This window comes from Balaenoptera physalus, assembly GCF_965194825.1.
Source record: "Balaenoptera physalus genome assembly, chromosome: 17".
Lineage (NCBI taxonomy): Eukaryota > Metazoa > Chordata > Mammalia > Artiodactyla > Balaenopteridae > Balaenoptera > Balaenoptera physalus.
The window spans coordinates 8,409,755-8,423,834 of record NC_138895.1 but is presented as its reverse complement, the minus strand read 5'-3'; the positions used below and the strand labels follow the sequence as shown (position 1 = coordinate 8,423,834).

General features: G+C 47.1%; 1 protein-coding gene across 2 annotated transcripts in view; it reads right to left on the bottom strand.

Moving 5' to 3' along the window:
• Positions 1-908: 908 nt before the first annotated feature.
• Positions 909-14,080, bottom strand: part of CHD7 (chromodomain helicase DNA binding protein 7) — a 177,108-nt gene continuing 163,936 nt past the window's right edge. Inside the window, exons 30-38 of one of the 2 annotated variants that reach the window (XM_082432973.1) lie at positions 13,650-13,858; positions 12,895-13,560; positions 11,969-12,129; positions 9,582-9,809; positions 8,910-9,353; positions 5,661-5,882; positions 4,468-4,608; positions 4,145-4,249; positions 909-2,836 (exon numbers count right to left, since the gene is read on the bottom strand). In XM_082432973.1, the coding sequence (XP_082289099.1) occupies positions 1,886-2,836; positions 4,145-4,249; positions 4,468-4,608; positions 5,661-5,882; positions 8,910-9,353; positions 9,582-9,809; positions 11,969-12,129; positions 12,895-13,560; positions 13,650-13,858 (3,127 nt within the window). In that variant the 3' untranslated portion in view covers positions 909-1,885. The remainder of the gene's footprint in view (positions 2,837-4,144; positions 4,250-4,467; positions 4,609-5,660; positions 5,883-8,909; positions 9,354-9,581; positions 9,810-11,968; positions 12,130-12,894; positions 13,561-13,649; positions 13,859-14,080) is intronic. The other variant, XM_082432974.1, reaches the window with a different exon arrangement.

Sequence of the window (14,080 nt, the reverse complement as noted above, 5' to 3'; positions counted from 1 at the left end):
CATGGGTATATTTTCATCTTGCGATGCGAATTCACGGAACCTCATTATCTAAAAGGAACCCGGACTGCCTGTCTTGTGCTACGTCGGGCGGGGGACGGGTTGGGCGCGTCCCGGGGGCGGTGTGGAGGGAGCCACCGCAGACCACCCTCACCCTCTCTTCCCCTCTTTTTTAACTGCAGGGACATGGGGCTTTGTGTTTGGTCAGGTGACATTACAAGCTGAGAACAGAGCATCTCAAATTCTAGTTTACCTCAAACATCAGCGGTCAGAGAGGAGGGCACGAACCGGCGGCTCCCATCCCGTGCGTGCGCGTACCTGCACGTGCGCGTGTGCGTGCCTGCCTGTGCGCGTGTGCGTGCGCATGCTCGCGCTCGCCTGCGCTTGCTGCGGCGGGTCCCTGCTCGTTCCACGTGGGGTTCCGTGGCGCTGGCACCGAGCCCGGGTCCTCAGGACACCAGAGTGCCTTTGCGTCCCTTGCTGACACCACGGCATTGTGTTTTTCTACCCATTAACCGAGGATAAATGACCCAGATATTGTGCCTATTAAAGCCTCATTTTTCTTTTGACCTTTTGTTCCTCGGTGTACCACATTATCAGACGCTGCACACGTTTTTTTAAGTAGTCTCAGCCTCGGATGCCCTTTTGAGCGAGTAATGGGAGGTTTCTGCGTGTGGTTCTGTTGAGATATCTGGAGTGGAATTATGTCAAGGTAATGTGAGGTTTTTCTTCCAGTCTAGTCGGAAGACAATCAGTTTAGCATATTACCAACAGCTAATCTGGTATAGGAGGATATATCAAGAAACTGTACAAAGGCCAGAATGCTGTATTTGCATCTATTGCGAATACAAAAAATAGAGTGAAACCAGTTTCCCCTACCCTACTACATTCTATAATTACATCTCTGCATATCATGGGTCACTTTTATTAAAAGCATCATTACTACAGTTGGCAGCAATTTACATTTTATCTTACATGATAGCAGTTTTCAAAGGAAAAAAAATAAAAGGACATCACAACAAAGAAAAACAATACATTTACAAAGTCATGTCTGTAAACTTCAAGGCTAGTTTAGAGCTGAGGTAATGCTGTTTTAGCTTGTGGCTAAAGTAACAAAGTCCTTTAATTTAAAAAAGGTACCTGATTCTCTCTTCTCTCACTCTTTATTTATTCATCTATTTATTTTGTTTATACCAGTGCATTACAAGACCACGAGACAATGGAACTGCAGTTCTGTCTGGCAAGAACCCTCCCAGTAGGTTAATTTCCAAAGGGACCCTTCACATTCAACAGCTGCCTTATTATTGCTGCGCCTCGGGACAGAGACGTTCACACTAAGGTGGAGATTGTCAGAGTGTATGGATGTGTGTGATGCGCAAGTGTGGGAACCCCCCGTGTAGTCAAAAAGGGAAACAAATGAGCAAGGATGATATGTATGGTAAATTTCATCTTGACCTTCACAGCAAAAAAATTAAAATTAAAAAATTAAATATATAACTTCATACTTCCTTTGAGCAGCACTTCCTTCCATTCGTGCCACTTGGTTACAAATTGCTCTTTATTATAATACCAATGGTACCAAAAGAAAAGGAAAGGGAAAAAAAAAAAAAAAAACAGCAGAGCATTATGTAAGTTTCCTTAAAAAGACATGATCATCTCTCAAATTTCATCTCTCCTAGGGATAATAAATAATGCACTGCACAATACTTAATGACCAAGATACCTTTTGACACACCTGTATAACATGACTTGGACTTTTTTTTTTTCTTTTGCTACACTATGTTACAGAACAGCTTATAAAACTAGGTATGAACATTAACTGTGAGTGTAAACAGTAGGACTACCACTTGTCAAAAGTTTTAAACACTTTAACTGGAACTGGTACTGGTTATCCATCATTTTCATTGTTTTCTATTTCGTCCCCCCCGTCGAGTGAGTCTAGCTCTTCGCCCTGTGCTATCTCGTCTTCTAAGACTGAGGACTCCGCCGTCTTGTCCAGGCTCTCCTCGGCGTCGCTGCCCTCGAGGGTCTCCTCTTCCTGAAAGGCGCCCCCCTCGGCCTTGTCGGGAGCCTTGTCGTCGCCGGAGCCCACGGCGTTCTGCAGCCCCGCCAAGGCGGGGAAGCCCGGCAGCGTCAATCCCCCCAGTCCCGGAGGTAGAAACATGGACGGGTAGAAGAGGCCCGGGGCCATGGTGGACAGCAGGAAGGGGTTGAAGGCGAGCGGGCTGGAGGGCAGGCCGGCCGGGGCAGTAGCAGCACCAACAGAGCCATTCGCGGAGTCCGGGCCCGGAACGGCGTCTGTGCTTTTCTCCGAGTCCTTGTTCTCGTCCTCGTTCTCGTTGCCCTTCTCCTCCGCTTTGCACGCGCCGTCTTCCGGCTCCGCGGGGCCGGCCGCGGCCGCGGTGTTGCCGGCGGCGGCGGCGGCAGCGGCGGCGGCGGCCGACAGCGGGGTGTTGAGCAGCCCGCCCAGCCCGAACATGCTGGGCAGGCCGGCCACGCCCGGCAGCACCAGGGGCAGCACGGCGGCCGGGTTCTTGGCGTCGCCTCCGGCGGCGGCGGCCGCAGCCGTGGCCGTGGCCAGTCCCGGAGGGAAGCCCATGAGGCCGGCCAGCTGCAGAGACTGGAGGTTCTGGAGGCTCTGCAGGCTCGTCAGGTCCATCCCAGCGAACAGGCTGTTCACCAACAGGGGGTTGATGCCCGACGTGGAGGCCACGGCCGCGGCCGCGGCAGCGGCGCGAGCGATTTCACTTTTGGGCCTCCGTCCCCGCCGGCTCGCCCCCTCTCCCCGCACCACGGGTCCAGTGAGAAGACGGTCAAACATCGACTCAGGAACGAAACCCTGAAAGGAAAGAAGGGGCAAACAGGGGCTATCAAAGCTGCGGAAGAAAACCTCATTTCCATGCGGGCCTTTGTGATGGACTGAACACTGACACTCGGAATGGAAGTACACAAGCAATTATTTCCATTCTAAAAGCTCAAGGATCAGACCTCAGAAAGCAAAACTTCTCGTTTTTAGCATTACATAGCTCACGGAATTATGCTGAATTGCAGGAAAAAAATGTTAAAGGCTGCTCTATCGGTGAGGTAAATGTCAAGATATCTGCATCCATAGCTAACTCGAGAAATAGCACACCAGAAGGAAGTTGAAAACTATGGAAAATTTAATTAAAGTTATATTTTAGGATCTACCCTGGAGAAACAAAAACTCTTGTTCACACAAAAACCTGTACATGAATGTTTATAGCACTTCTACTCATAACTGTCAAAGTCTGAAAACAGCCCAGGTGTCCTTCCATGGGTGATGGGTAACCACACCCAGGGGTACATCCACACACGGGAGCCAGATCGGCAGCGAAACTTGTGACACATGTAACCACTTGGGTGAATCTCAATATGAGCGAAGAAAGCAGTCTCAAAAAGGGTACGTAATTTATGCTTCTGTTTAGGCGACATCCTCAAAAAGACAAAGCTCTAGGGATGGAGAACAGATCAGTGAGCGGTTGCCCTGGGCTAGGGGTGGGGACAGAGAATAATACAAAGGAATTTGGGCGAGTCACAGAACTGTTTGTATTCTGATTATGGTAGCCGTTCAAGAAACCATCCATGTGTGAAGACTGATAGAACTGTGTACCAAAAGAAAAATAAGCACTTTTACTGTATACTTTAAACAGACAAACAAAAAGAAATCAAGACTTTTAAACAAATTAATTTTAAAAAGAAACAGTGAAATTAATGCTTAGGCAGAATTGCTGTATTTTTTCATTGGTTTATTTTAAAATCAGAAATCACAGTTAATCTTAAGGATCTCAACCACCATAAATTCCATTCCACAGATGCTGTTAACCAGGTTTACCTGGGGCATTCCTCCCTGGAGCAAGTCTGCCTCTAAGACTGTGAATGTGTATTTCTATACAATCCCTTTAAATCAGAGCTGTCAAATTAATCCACTTTGGTGGATTAATGACATATTGATACAAGGAATGATGATGTATTAATGATGTATGAAAATGATGCATTATGTCAACTCTTTTAAGCCAAGAATAAGTTATCATTGAATAATTAATGGCCCACAGAAAATAAAGAAAAATTCAGGAAAACAGTTTTGTACAGATACCTTTCTGGACAGAAAGGCAGAGTCTGTACTTACAGACTGCTTGACTATATCGGTCCAGTCTGGGGCAACTGCAAACTCGGGGTTTTCTTCCAGCCACCGGGGTAGATCCTTCATCGGAGGCGCCATAGCTCCACCCATCTAGGGAGAGGCATTCGGAAAATGATTTAGAAACAGACAAATTCTTCCCTCTCCCCCTCCCATCTGTATATCTACACATATACATACACAGATCATATAAATATACATGTATTCTGGAAGAAACATGATTCTTTTCCCCTATAAAAGATGTCAGAATAAAACACTTCTTTCTGGGAAAAGAAATCACATAGAGATCAATTCCCTTTCCCAAAGTTTACCTTCTTCCCATTTCGTTTATTGACAACAGGCACCCTTTCTTCTCCTGTCAAAGTGTTTATATCCAATTTATTAGGGTTTCGACATCTGTGTCGTTTCTGTTTCGGTTTCTGAAATGAGGAAAACAGCACATCTGCATTCTTCTGCAAAAAAACAAAAACAAACAACATATTTAGTAAAATTGTACTTAGTACTTATTCTTTCCTATATAAATGACAAACAGAACAGTCAAGCCATTTTCAATTACTATGGAAGTTTCAAGAATCATTTTAATTACTAGAAACCATAGTTTCCTTTGAAAGGAAAGACTATTCTCTTTTTCCTTTACTTAAGGAACAAACTTAGAAGGGGAGAATATGGTTTTCCTTTTATCTCTCAATAACTTGCTTAAAATCTTTTCTTCAAATGTTTAACCAAGTCATGGTATTTGAAAAGGAAACTATGTCTGGTACCTCTGCTAATCTCTACTCAGAGACTTGAGTGGATACAGAGGTGATCTCACATCTACGACATGCGACTGTACATGAGAAGAAACAACCCAAGGGATAAAAGAGCCTTTGCAGGAGGGTGCATTCTGAGTGGCAGGAACTCAACAAGATAAAATGTAAACACTTAAGTTTTTAAAAATTCAATCACATAAGTTATAGGACGTAAAACATGTGCACAACTAGCTAGCAAGCAGTTTAAGTGACAAATCATCTGGAGATCCTGTCTCATGTTTAATAAACGGCATGAGTGTTAGTTGTTTAAGAAAGAAGCTAATAAAGTCTTGGGCTGCGTTAGGGGCTCAGATCTCTGCAGTAACAGCTCCCTAATATTCTGTGCTGGGCAGACCCAATCCAGAGACCAATTAGAGCACGTTGGGGATTGTTTTCCCAATAACGAGACCCCCCTGGAAACCACGCCATGTGAAGAGTAACAGAAAAAAAATCACATCTATTTGGTGGGAGAAGGAAAAAGCAAGGAAATGCATACTAAGCGTCTTCAAATAACTACAAGGCTGCCCTTCACGTAGGACAGACCTGAAGCTGGTTTCTCTAACGTAGAATATACAGTGACAAAAGCTGGGAAACGTCCGAGATGACGAGACAGTCAAGCGAAAGGCAGAGGGACCAGGGATTTCTCCGTCGCGTGGGAGAAGGAAATGGACTGACTGAGCAAGAACCCGCCCAACTCCACACTCCGTGATACTCACTGGTACGTAACTTGGCATATCAACAGTGTAAGCGGGATGCAGCTTCAGCCATTCAACTAAGTCCTTGTTTTTAGGGGCTTCTTCCCCCACCAGCCTAGTCCCATCTTCGAGATTTATAACAGGGATCCGCGTGTCTGGGTCCAGCTGTCCAGGAGAAGGAATGTTTCTTGTAGGTGGGGTCTCTATATCTTCTTCAAAAGCTTTGGTCACCTCAGCATCCTCCTGCAGAAAGTTGACAATGGTCGGAATTCTCACATGAAGAGAGAGATCCTGACAACATCCTAGCCCGAGGAGACGCTAGCCTAGCATAATGGATCTCTGCTCATAAAGGGGAAGAAAGTTACTTGAAACAATGGCAGTTTGGGAACAGCTATTCAATGAGAAGATGGAACGGGTATCATTCTTCACATTGTAGAATTAGTGATGGGATAGAAAACTGACAGTCCATCACCGCTCCACGTTTGAGATCTTAGGCAAGCCACTAGGGGCATGACACAGGCAGTGGAGTCTGAGCCCAATATGCATGAAAGGTAGCCTCTCAATCTCTTTTGGGGATCCCTGGATAGCATCATTCAAGAAATTATAATTAAAGGAATGTTCCAAAAGCCAGTTTATACCTAGCTTTTTGGCACTCTGTGGTCAGTACACTTTTGTCGGTAGTACAATAGTTCATATTAGGCGTGTGTGGCAACACTGGGAAGATCAACTCTAACTGAAGTTGAGTTGGAGTTGAGACTCTACCATTGCCCAGCCACTGGTCCTCAAACTCTGTTATTTCAACCTGCAGACATCTTCAGTGAGGCCCATCTGTCCTTCCCTACTGTTCCCGCTTTGGCTCAGGTCTCCCGTCACTGACCACCCGTATCACTGCATTACTCCTAAACGGTCTACCTGATTCTAGTTCCACCCTTCTTTAATCCAACCTCCACTCTGCTCAAAAATCATGTTACACCACTCCCTTGTTTAAGCTACTCTGATAGCTGAATCTGCATCACTTTCAGGATAAAATCCAAGTTCTTTAGCATAGCAATCACAGCCCTCTGCGATCTGCATCCTACCTTGTCGCCAAGGTCATCTCTGCTGAAGCTGCCTCCTCACCAAATTCCCTGGCCAGTAACTTTCAGTTCACCAGACATGATAGGCTCTCTCTGGCCTCAGTCCCTTTGCACATGCTCTCCCCGCCCCCTCTTTTCAAATGACTTACCCCCATACAACCTTCAAAATTTCACCGAGGTATGACCAACTCCAGGGAAACTTCCCCATATGTTTCTCCCCATATCCTCCTCCTCCAGTCCCATGCTTCCTTTGGGTTTTCAAAGTACCCCAGGGACTTCTCACAACAGTGATATGTTGTTATTTATCTGTCACCCATCTTCTACACTGAGTTCTCTGGTGCAAGCACCCGTTGGGCCTTTATTCTTCGCATCCCCGTGCCTGGCACAGGGCGGGGTTGGCTCTCACAACTTACTTACTTTTCACGGCTGCACAGTGGTCTCCAGTTTGAATGCTAACACAACACAAGATTTTGGGATCTGTCTTGTTCCACACAAGTAAGCTTGCCGACCTCTATACCTCTTCACTACTCAGTTTATTTACAGACCAATCAGCATTCTCCTTGTATTTTATGTGCACGCACATAACCCTCTATAATACCAAATGAGGAATTCCCAAATTCCAACAGATAGGAGTTAAAAAAAAAATTTTAAAAATAAAGATAAAAATACATTCTCTTAACATCTGTTAGGAGTTTTGAGCCAGGTTGCTAAATATGACTTTAGGGAAAAAAACAATAAATTCCTAGGGACAGCTTAAAATATGTGAATGAATAAAGTCAGCCATAAGTTTAATACAGGGTGTATAACTACAATAGGAAACAGCACTTGGTCGCACTGACTGTTAACCCCTGACGCTGGGTCCACAGACAAACGTGAGATTCAAATTGAAAGACAGTAAATGAAGCCGTGTGTGAGCTGCAGAAACTCCCAATTTGTTGATGTTTGTTCAGTGAACAAAACCTATCAAAGCATCACGGTGGTTCCCAGCAGGAAGCTAATGGCTGGCGATGCCACTTTGGGGACCACACACCTAGAAATGGTGTTTTAACTTAGGGAAAAAACAATCACAGCTGATCCATTGTGAGGTGTATTTTTCAAGATTCTAGAAGCAGTCAGATGATCAACAAAAATGACCATTACTACCACTGGTACATTCGTAATGAGTTTTGAAAATTACCTTTTAACCACCCGGATGCTTCTGGTTTAATCAGACCCCACTAGGGGGCAAGTTTCAGTGAAGGCTATTTTGTCACTTCGAGACTCTAACTTAACCACGCCTTCCCTACTCTTTTATTAAGTTTCCTCTAAATTCAAGAAGTAAAAAATGGGGAAATAATAATAGGAATGAAGTAAGGAAAAACATATTGAAACAAACGTCTCCCCTCGGTGTTTCCCAAACTGTGTCCCGCCGCCCAGGGGATGGGCCTGCCGCGGGCATCCCATCTCCTTGGGCGTGAGCTCCAGCACCTCTGTGCTGATTCGGGTTTCACATCCAAAGGCTTACAGTATCTTGTACCAATTTTAGTGCTTTAAAAAGACTTCGTGTAATCAGGTTCTCTGGGGTAAAACCTCATCGTTAGTTGGGCGGCACTTTTTTAGGTGAGTGGTTGAAGCGGATTAAGGAAGAGAGTTATTTTGATTACACTGCACTCATTTCCTTTGAATTGAAGAAGAAAATGACAAAATCCACTGACACACATATTTCTTGCAAACCTAAACTAGCACAGACCTCAATTCAGTTGAGATTTTTAAAATATCTGCTTCCGGAGGCAAGAGGATTTGCAGTCGCTAGCTTTGCATGCGAACACAAATCTTAAGTCTGAAACTGAACAAATCTAATAAACGCCAGGCCCCAAACAGATGGATACTTTTAAGAGCAGAAGCTTTTTCCACCTCGAGGGTTCAGAGGTAACGATCACAGGCTCAGAAGAACATGTTTTTGTTTTGGGCTAGTCTTCCGAGAGTGATCAATATATTAGGATCTTGGGAAGAGTAAATCCTCAAGCTACCCATGGTTCAGGCCGAGTGATCTGCGTCAACGCTCAACACAGTTTTCCGGCTCAGAACCACGACTCTGTCCGTCGCGACTCCTTCTTTAGCGGAAGGGGCCGGCTTTCGCGCCCCGGAGTGGGCAGCAGAGCCGGGACCCGGGCCGCCAGCGTGGGCACGCGGGGGGAGCCAGCCCTGGACTTACTGCACTCAATGACGTCCGTTTGTGGCTCATGAACAGCAGGTCGAGGCCCTCCACGTTTTTCCTCCTTCCCCGCCTCCTCTTCATGGGAGGCTCTCCGTCCGCGAGGGAGCCGTTGAGCAGATGCCTGGCGGGCGTGCGGGACAGGCCCGCCTGGAGCAGCTCCATCTGGGTCTTAAAGGCATCAGACATGGGCGCCGAGACATTAGGCAAGATAAACTTTGAAGTCAGAGATGAAAAACTTGAGGTAGAGCTTGCTGCCTCTCTCGAGGCCTTTGATAAATCGACAACTTTCTCTTGTCCGTTTTCCGAGACCACCTGATTCTCCCGCAGCTGGGCAACCATCTCCATGAGGTTTCGCCGCTTGGCAGCTCTTTCGGCCTCGATTTCGATCTTTCTCCTCCTCCTCCTCCGCTGGCGAGGGACGGAGAGGTTGAGGGCGTCTTCCTGTTGAGAAATCCCAACACAAGAGTGAGCCAAAACCGCACCTGCTGCACGGGCTGGCTCGCGGACACTAGGCACGAGAAGCTTAAGGAATTAAACATCCGAGGCTGCTGAACGGAGCTGAGGAAACAGCAGCCTTCTCATTGCTCAGTAGGACCAGTGAACACGAGCTTCCACACTGAGTCAAGGGAGCTCATCTTTAAGCGGCACCAGCAAAGCGCCCTAACTGACCTTGGACAACTGAGGGGAAGTGGTGAGGTCCTCGCTGCCGCTGACGCTCGCCTGGCCCACCATGGAGAGCTCGGCCAGGCTCCTCTTCTGCAGGGGACTGTCGGCGGTGGGGGGCGTGTAGCCGGGGATGAGGCCCTGGAAATCAAACATCTGGCGCCTATTTACCGGCCATTTGCCTTTCAACACTGCTTCACAGATGTTGTCTAATCGGTTTATCATTACTCGATCCTGGAGGGAGAAGAAAAGTCACACGAAACTGTAACAAAGACCTGGTGAAAATTACGAGATAAATACATCCACTGAGACGCTGAAGAGCAGAAAAGGCTTAAAAGCAGACGGGGCGGGCGAAAAGCAAAAGTAAACAAAAAGCAAACAAGCATGGAAATAAACCAAACCCACCAGAACCACTTTACTCTGGTGTGAGGTCTGAAGGTGGCCGCAACACACAAGACTCAGCATTTTTCAATTATGAAGAATGAATCACATAAACGAGAGAACGTTACATAACCACCACCTCTAAGATGTCCCCATGTTTTACAAGTAACTGTTGTGTAGGCTAAAGATTGTTGGTGCACGTCAGCAGGTGACAATGGAAGCCTGCAGTCAGCTTCTCGACGCTCTGCTGCTTCAGTCCCCAGGCTGGACCGCAGCCTGTCCCAGGAAGTGGGACATCATTAGCGTCACTATTAATAAAGTTCAGCATTACGAATGGGCACCAACCTAGGAACACCTAATGAGTGTCAATTTGCATCTCCCACCTATTATCACTTCAAGTTTCATTGAAGCGTGTACTTTAAAAATTGCTAATTACAGCTCTTAGACCCAGTTTCCATAGATTAAAAGCCTGCTACTATAGACCTTTCGGCTTACCTGGGAAGCTGCCTTCTCAACTCAATAAGGGAGACTAGCAAAACGGGGGAAATACGGGAGCATACAGAGGAAAAAAAAAATGTCTCCGATGGTACACTCTTCAGTTAAAAATTTCACATTGTTTCACAATTAACACTATGGGAGAGCAGCCTGGGGATGAGTCGGAAGCCTTTTTTGTGTTGTTTGTTTTAAACCAGACAGCGCTGTTAGGGTGATTAGGATGATTATCTCCCCACCCTGAGAAACAGACCCAAATTACATAGGAATTTATTATAAAATTATGCCAGTTAGCCAAAAAAGTAATTTCTACTTTGCTTTTGGGTATAGATAACTACATTTGGAAATATCTCATAATGTATTCGAGCAAATGGGTCAACGCCCACCCTCTCCCCAGTTCAGAAGATTACAGGGTTCCAAATGTATAAAGGTGTCTTAAATCTGAAAGTTCTGCTTCAGGATTTAAAAAAAAAACCAAAACACACAGTTTTAAAGACCACACAGGTTCCCTCGGGCATTGTTGTTGGGATTACAAAATGGTACAATGGCTATGGAAAACAGTACAGATGTTCCCCCCAAAATTAAAAATAGAACCATCACATGATCCAGCAATACTACTTACGGGTATGTTTCCAAAAGAAATGAAAGCAGGGTCTCAAAGAGATATTAGTACATTCACATTTACAGTAGCACCATAATAAGCCAAGAGGAGGAAGGTACCCAAATGTCCCAATGATGGATGAATGGATAAAGAAAATGTGGTATATACACACGATAGAATATTATTCAGCCTTAAAGCAGAAGGAAATCCTGTTACATGCTTTGACACAGAGGGACCTTGAGGACATTATACTAAGTGAAATAAGCCAGTCACAAAAGAACTAGTACTGTATGATTCCACTTATATGAGATATCTAAGCTAAAGTAGTCAAGTTCACAGAAACAGAAAGTAGAATAGTAGTTGTCTAGAGGCAGTGGGGCAGGGGAGTTGATCTACATGGAAGGAGTTTCAGTCTTGCAAGATAAAAAAAGTCCTGGGGGTCTCTTTTACAACAACCTGAAAATATTTAACTCTACCCAACCACACACTTAAAAACAGTCAAGATTGTAAATTTCATGGTATGTGTTTTTTACCACAACAAAAAATTCTTTTTAAAAAAGATTCACACATTTTATTTTGTCAGATGGGTGAGTCTTTTGAAACAATAATCCACAGACTGTACTAGACAAATAATCTAAAAAACCGCGAGGAACCAAAGATCCTTATAAACAGTTCTTTTTTCTTATTCGCTTTGCTTCCTGGCACCTTTCCTATCCTATTTAAAAAGTATTCCACAGAATTTTTTCTTTGGGCTTCCCCAGATCATTCTTTTAAAAATACAAGAAAAATCTACAATCTTCATACACTGTGTCAGAGTTTACCTTAAAATTAGTGGAAAAATCAAAGCTAGAATGATTTCCTCCACCCTATTCTTTTTTGGTCACCAAAACAACAACAACAACAACAAAACCCCACCAACCTTAGGCCAAAATGAGAAGGCAAACGTTCTTTCATGAAGGAGCTGAGCTACGGACGGATCTCCATCCTCCATGTAGAATCCGTCTCGGGTCTCATCCCTAGCAGTGCTCATGGAAGCATTGCTCTCTTCATCAAAATTCTTCCCTCTCGAGACAGTTCCTGCTGAGAAATGAGTTAATGTGCATCACTCACAACCAGCGTATCGCTGAAAAGGGAGTGTAGAAAAGACATGATTTAATATCTGAATGCTGATGAGCTCCATTTTATCGAGTACCTACTACGGCTACAGTGGTATTAGGCATGTTACAAATCTTGTCGCTTAAAGCTTGCAAGGGCCCTTTCACATAGATGGTGTTATTCCTGTTTTACAGATGAGGAAGTAGAGGCTTAGGGACGTTACGTCACTAGTCGTCAGGCATCCTGCGAACAAGTCTCGCAGGAGGCTGAATGACAGCCAAGCCTCTGAGCCGGCAGGGCCTCTGTTCCTCCACCAGGAAAAGGTCTAATGCGTTGGCCACAGTTCCGAGCCGCAGCTCCGGCAGAAAAGTACAACGCGGCACTTCATTTTTCCTTCGTGGCAGGTACGGCAACCTACCTGGGACTCAGGAAGAGAACTGGTTCTTCCCAGATCCTACTCCCACCCTTTACTTCGGAATGAAAAATAAAGCATCATTTGTTTTAAAAGTGTTAGTGTCTGTAAAACCCTCCTGGGAAGTTAAGTCGTTCGAAATAGCATACTTACACATTGTATCAGAGCAAAACGTACATCTAGGCATAACCTGACACTATTCCTTCACAGAAGGAAATGTACACTCATCACCTTTAAAACGACCCCCCCCAAAAAAAGAGCACTGGTCACATGACAGGAAGACCAGGAAGACACCTGCGGGGATGGGGTCAGGAGAGGCCGGAAGGGCCAGGAGTTACCTTCGGGCTGGGAAGACTCTTCCGACTTGTCATCGTCCTCCAGCTTTTCCTCTTCGTCCTCCTCGGAACCCTTTTCTGAAATGGACTTGGGCCCCGTGTCCGCACCGACCTCCACCCCTCTCGGCTCGCTCTTCCCGGTGCCGGGCTCGGCCTCGCGGTCCTGCTTCCGGTCCTTCCCGCCGCCCTCGGCCTCCTCCTCCTCCTCCTTCTCCTTCACCTCGGCCTCCCCCGCCTCCCCGGCCTTGGCCTCGGCCCCTCCCGCCTTCTCCTCCTGGCCCGGGGCGGCGGCGGGGGCGGCGGCGGCGGCGGGCGTCTGGCCAAAGCCCAGGGCCAGCGCGCTCAGGGCCGGGGCGCCGGCCGCCCCTCGAGTCTGGGCGAAGGTTTTGTGCGCGTCCAGGAAGGAGAGCTCGGGGTCGTTGAGGATGTGGTAGTCCGTGCGGCTGACCCCGTGCTTGGCGGCGCCCACCAGCAGGTCCCGGTCGTGCCTGCCGCACTCCCACCACTCGGGCAGGTCCAGGCTGGGCTGGCAGAGCCGGAGCCGCTCGGCCAGCTGCGGGTGGCGCAGCACCTGCTCGCGGATCTTCCGCAGCAGCTCGATGCGGTATAGGGTGCGCGAGGCCCGCTCCTCCGTGATGGGCTCGATCGCCGAGGGCAGGTCGGGCGGCTCTGCGGCAGGGGGAGCGCGTGTCACCCGAGGGTGCCCGCCCCGCCCCCGCCCCGCCCCCGCCCCGCTGTTCTGTGCCCGGCGAACCTACCGCCATCTGGCTTGGCGGGCACGCGACACACCCGCCGGCACATGGCCACGAAGCAGCTGAAGTACTTCTCCAGACTCTCATCGGACTTCTTGTCAAGCCTGGCAAAGGCTCGGAATTGGTTCCAGTCGAACTGCTGTTTCGCCGGGTCAAAAATAACCCCAAACGTGGACACCACGCGGTAAAAGTCCGCCTCTTCCCGTCTCGTCCACCTGTCAGAAAGGAGACGTTAACCGGACTCGGGCTGCGTAAAAAGGCTTCACGTTTATTACTGCTTTTTCTCGTTTGCCCTGAACTTAATTCACAGGGCTTGTCTCTTTCTGGGGGGGCCGCTTTGACGGCGGCTATCTTGCCTGCGATGCCTGCCTCCCGCGGGTGGAGAAGAGCAGAGGAGAGGGCAAGGTACCAGGCGATGGTAAACCCTCGGAAACTCA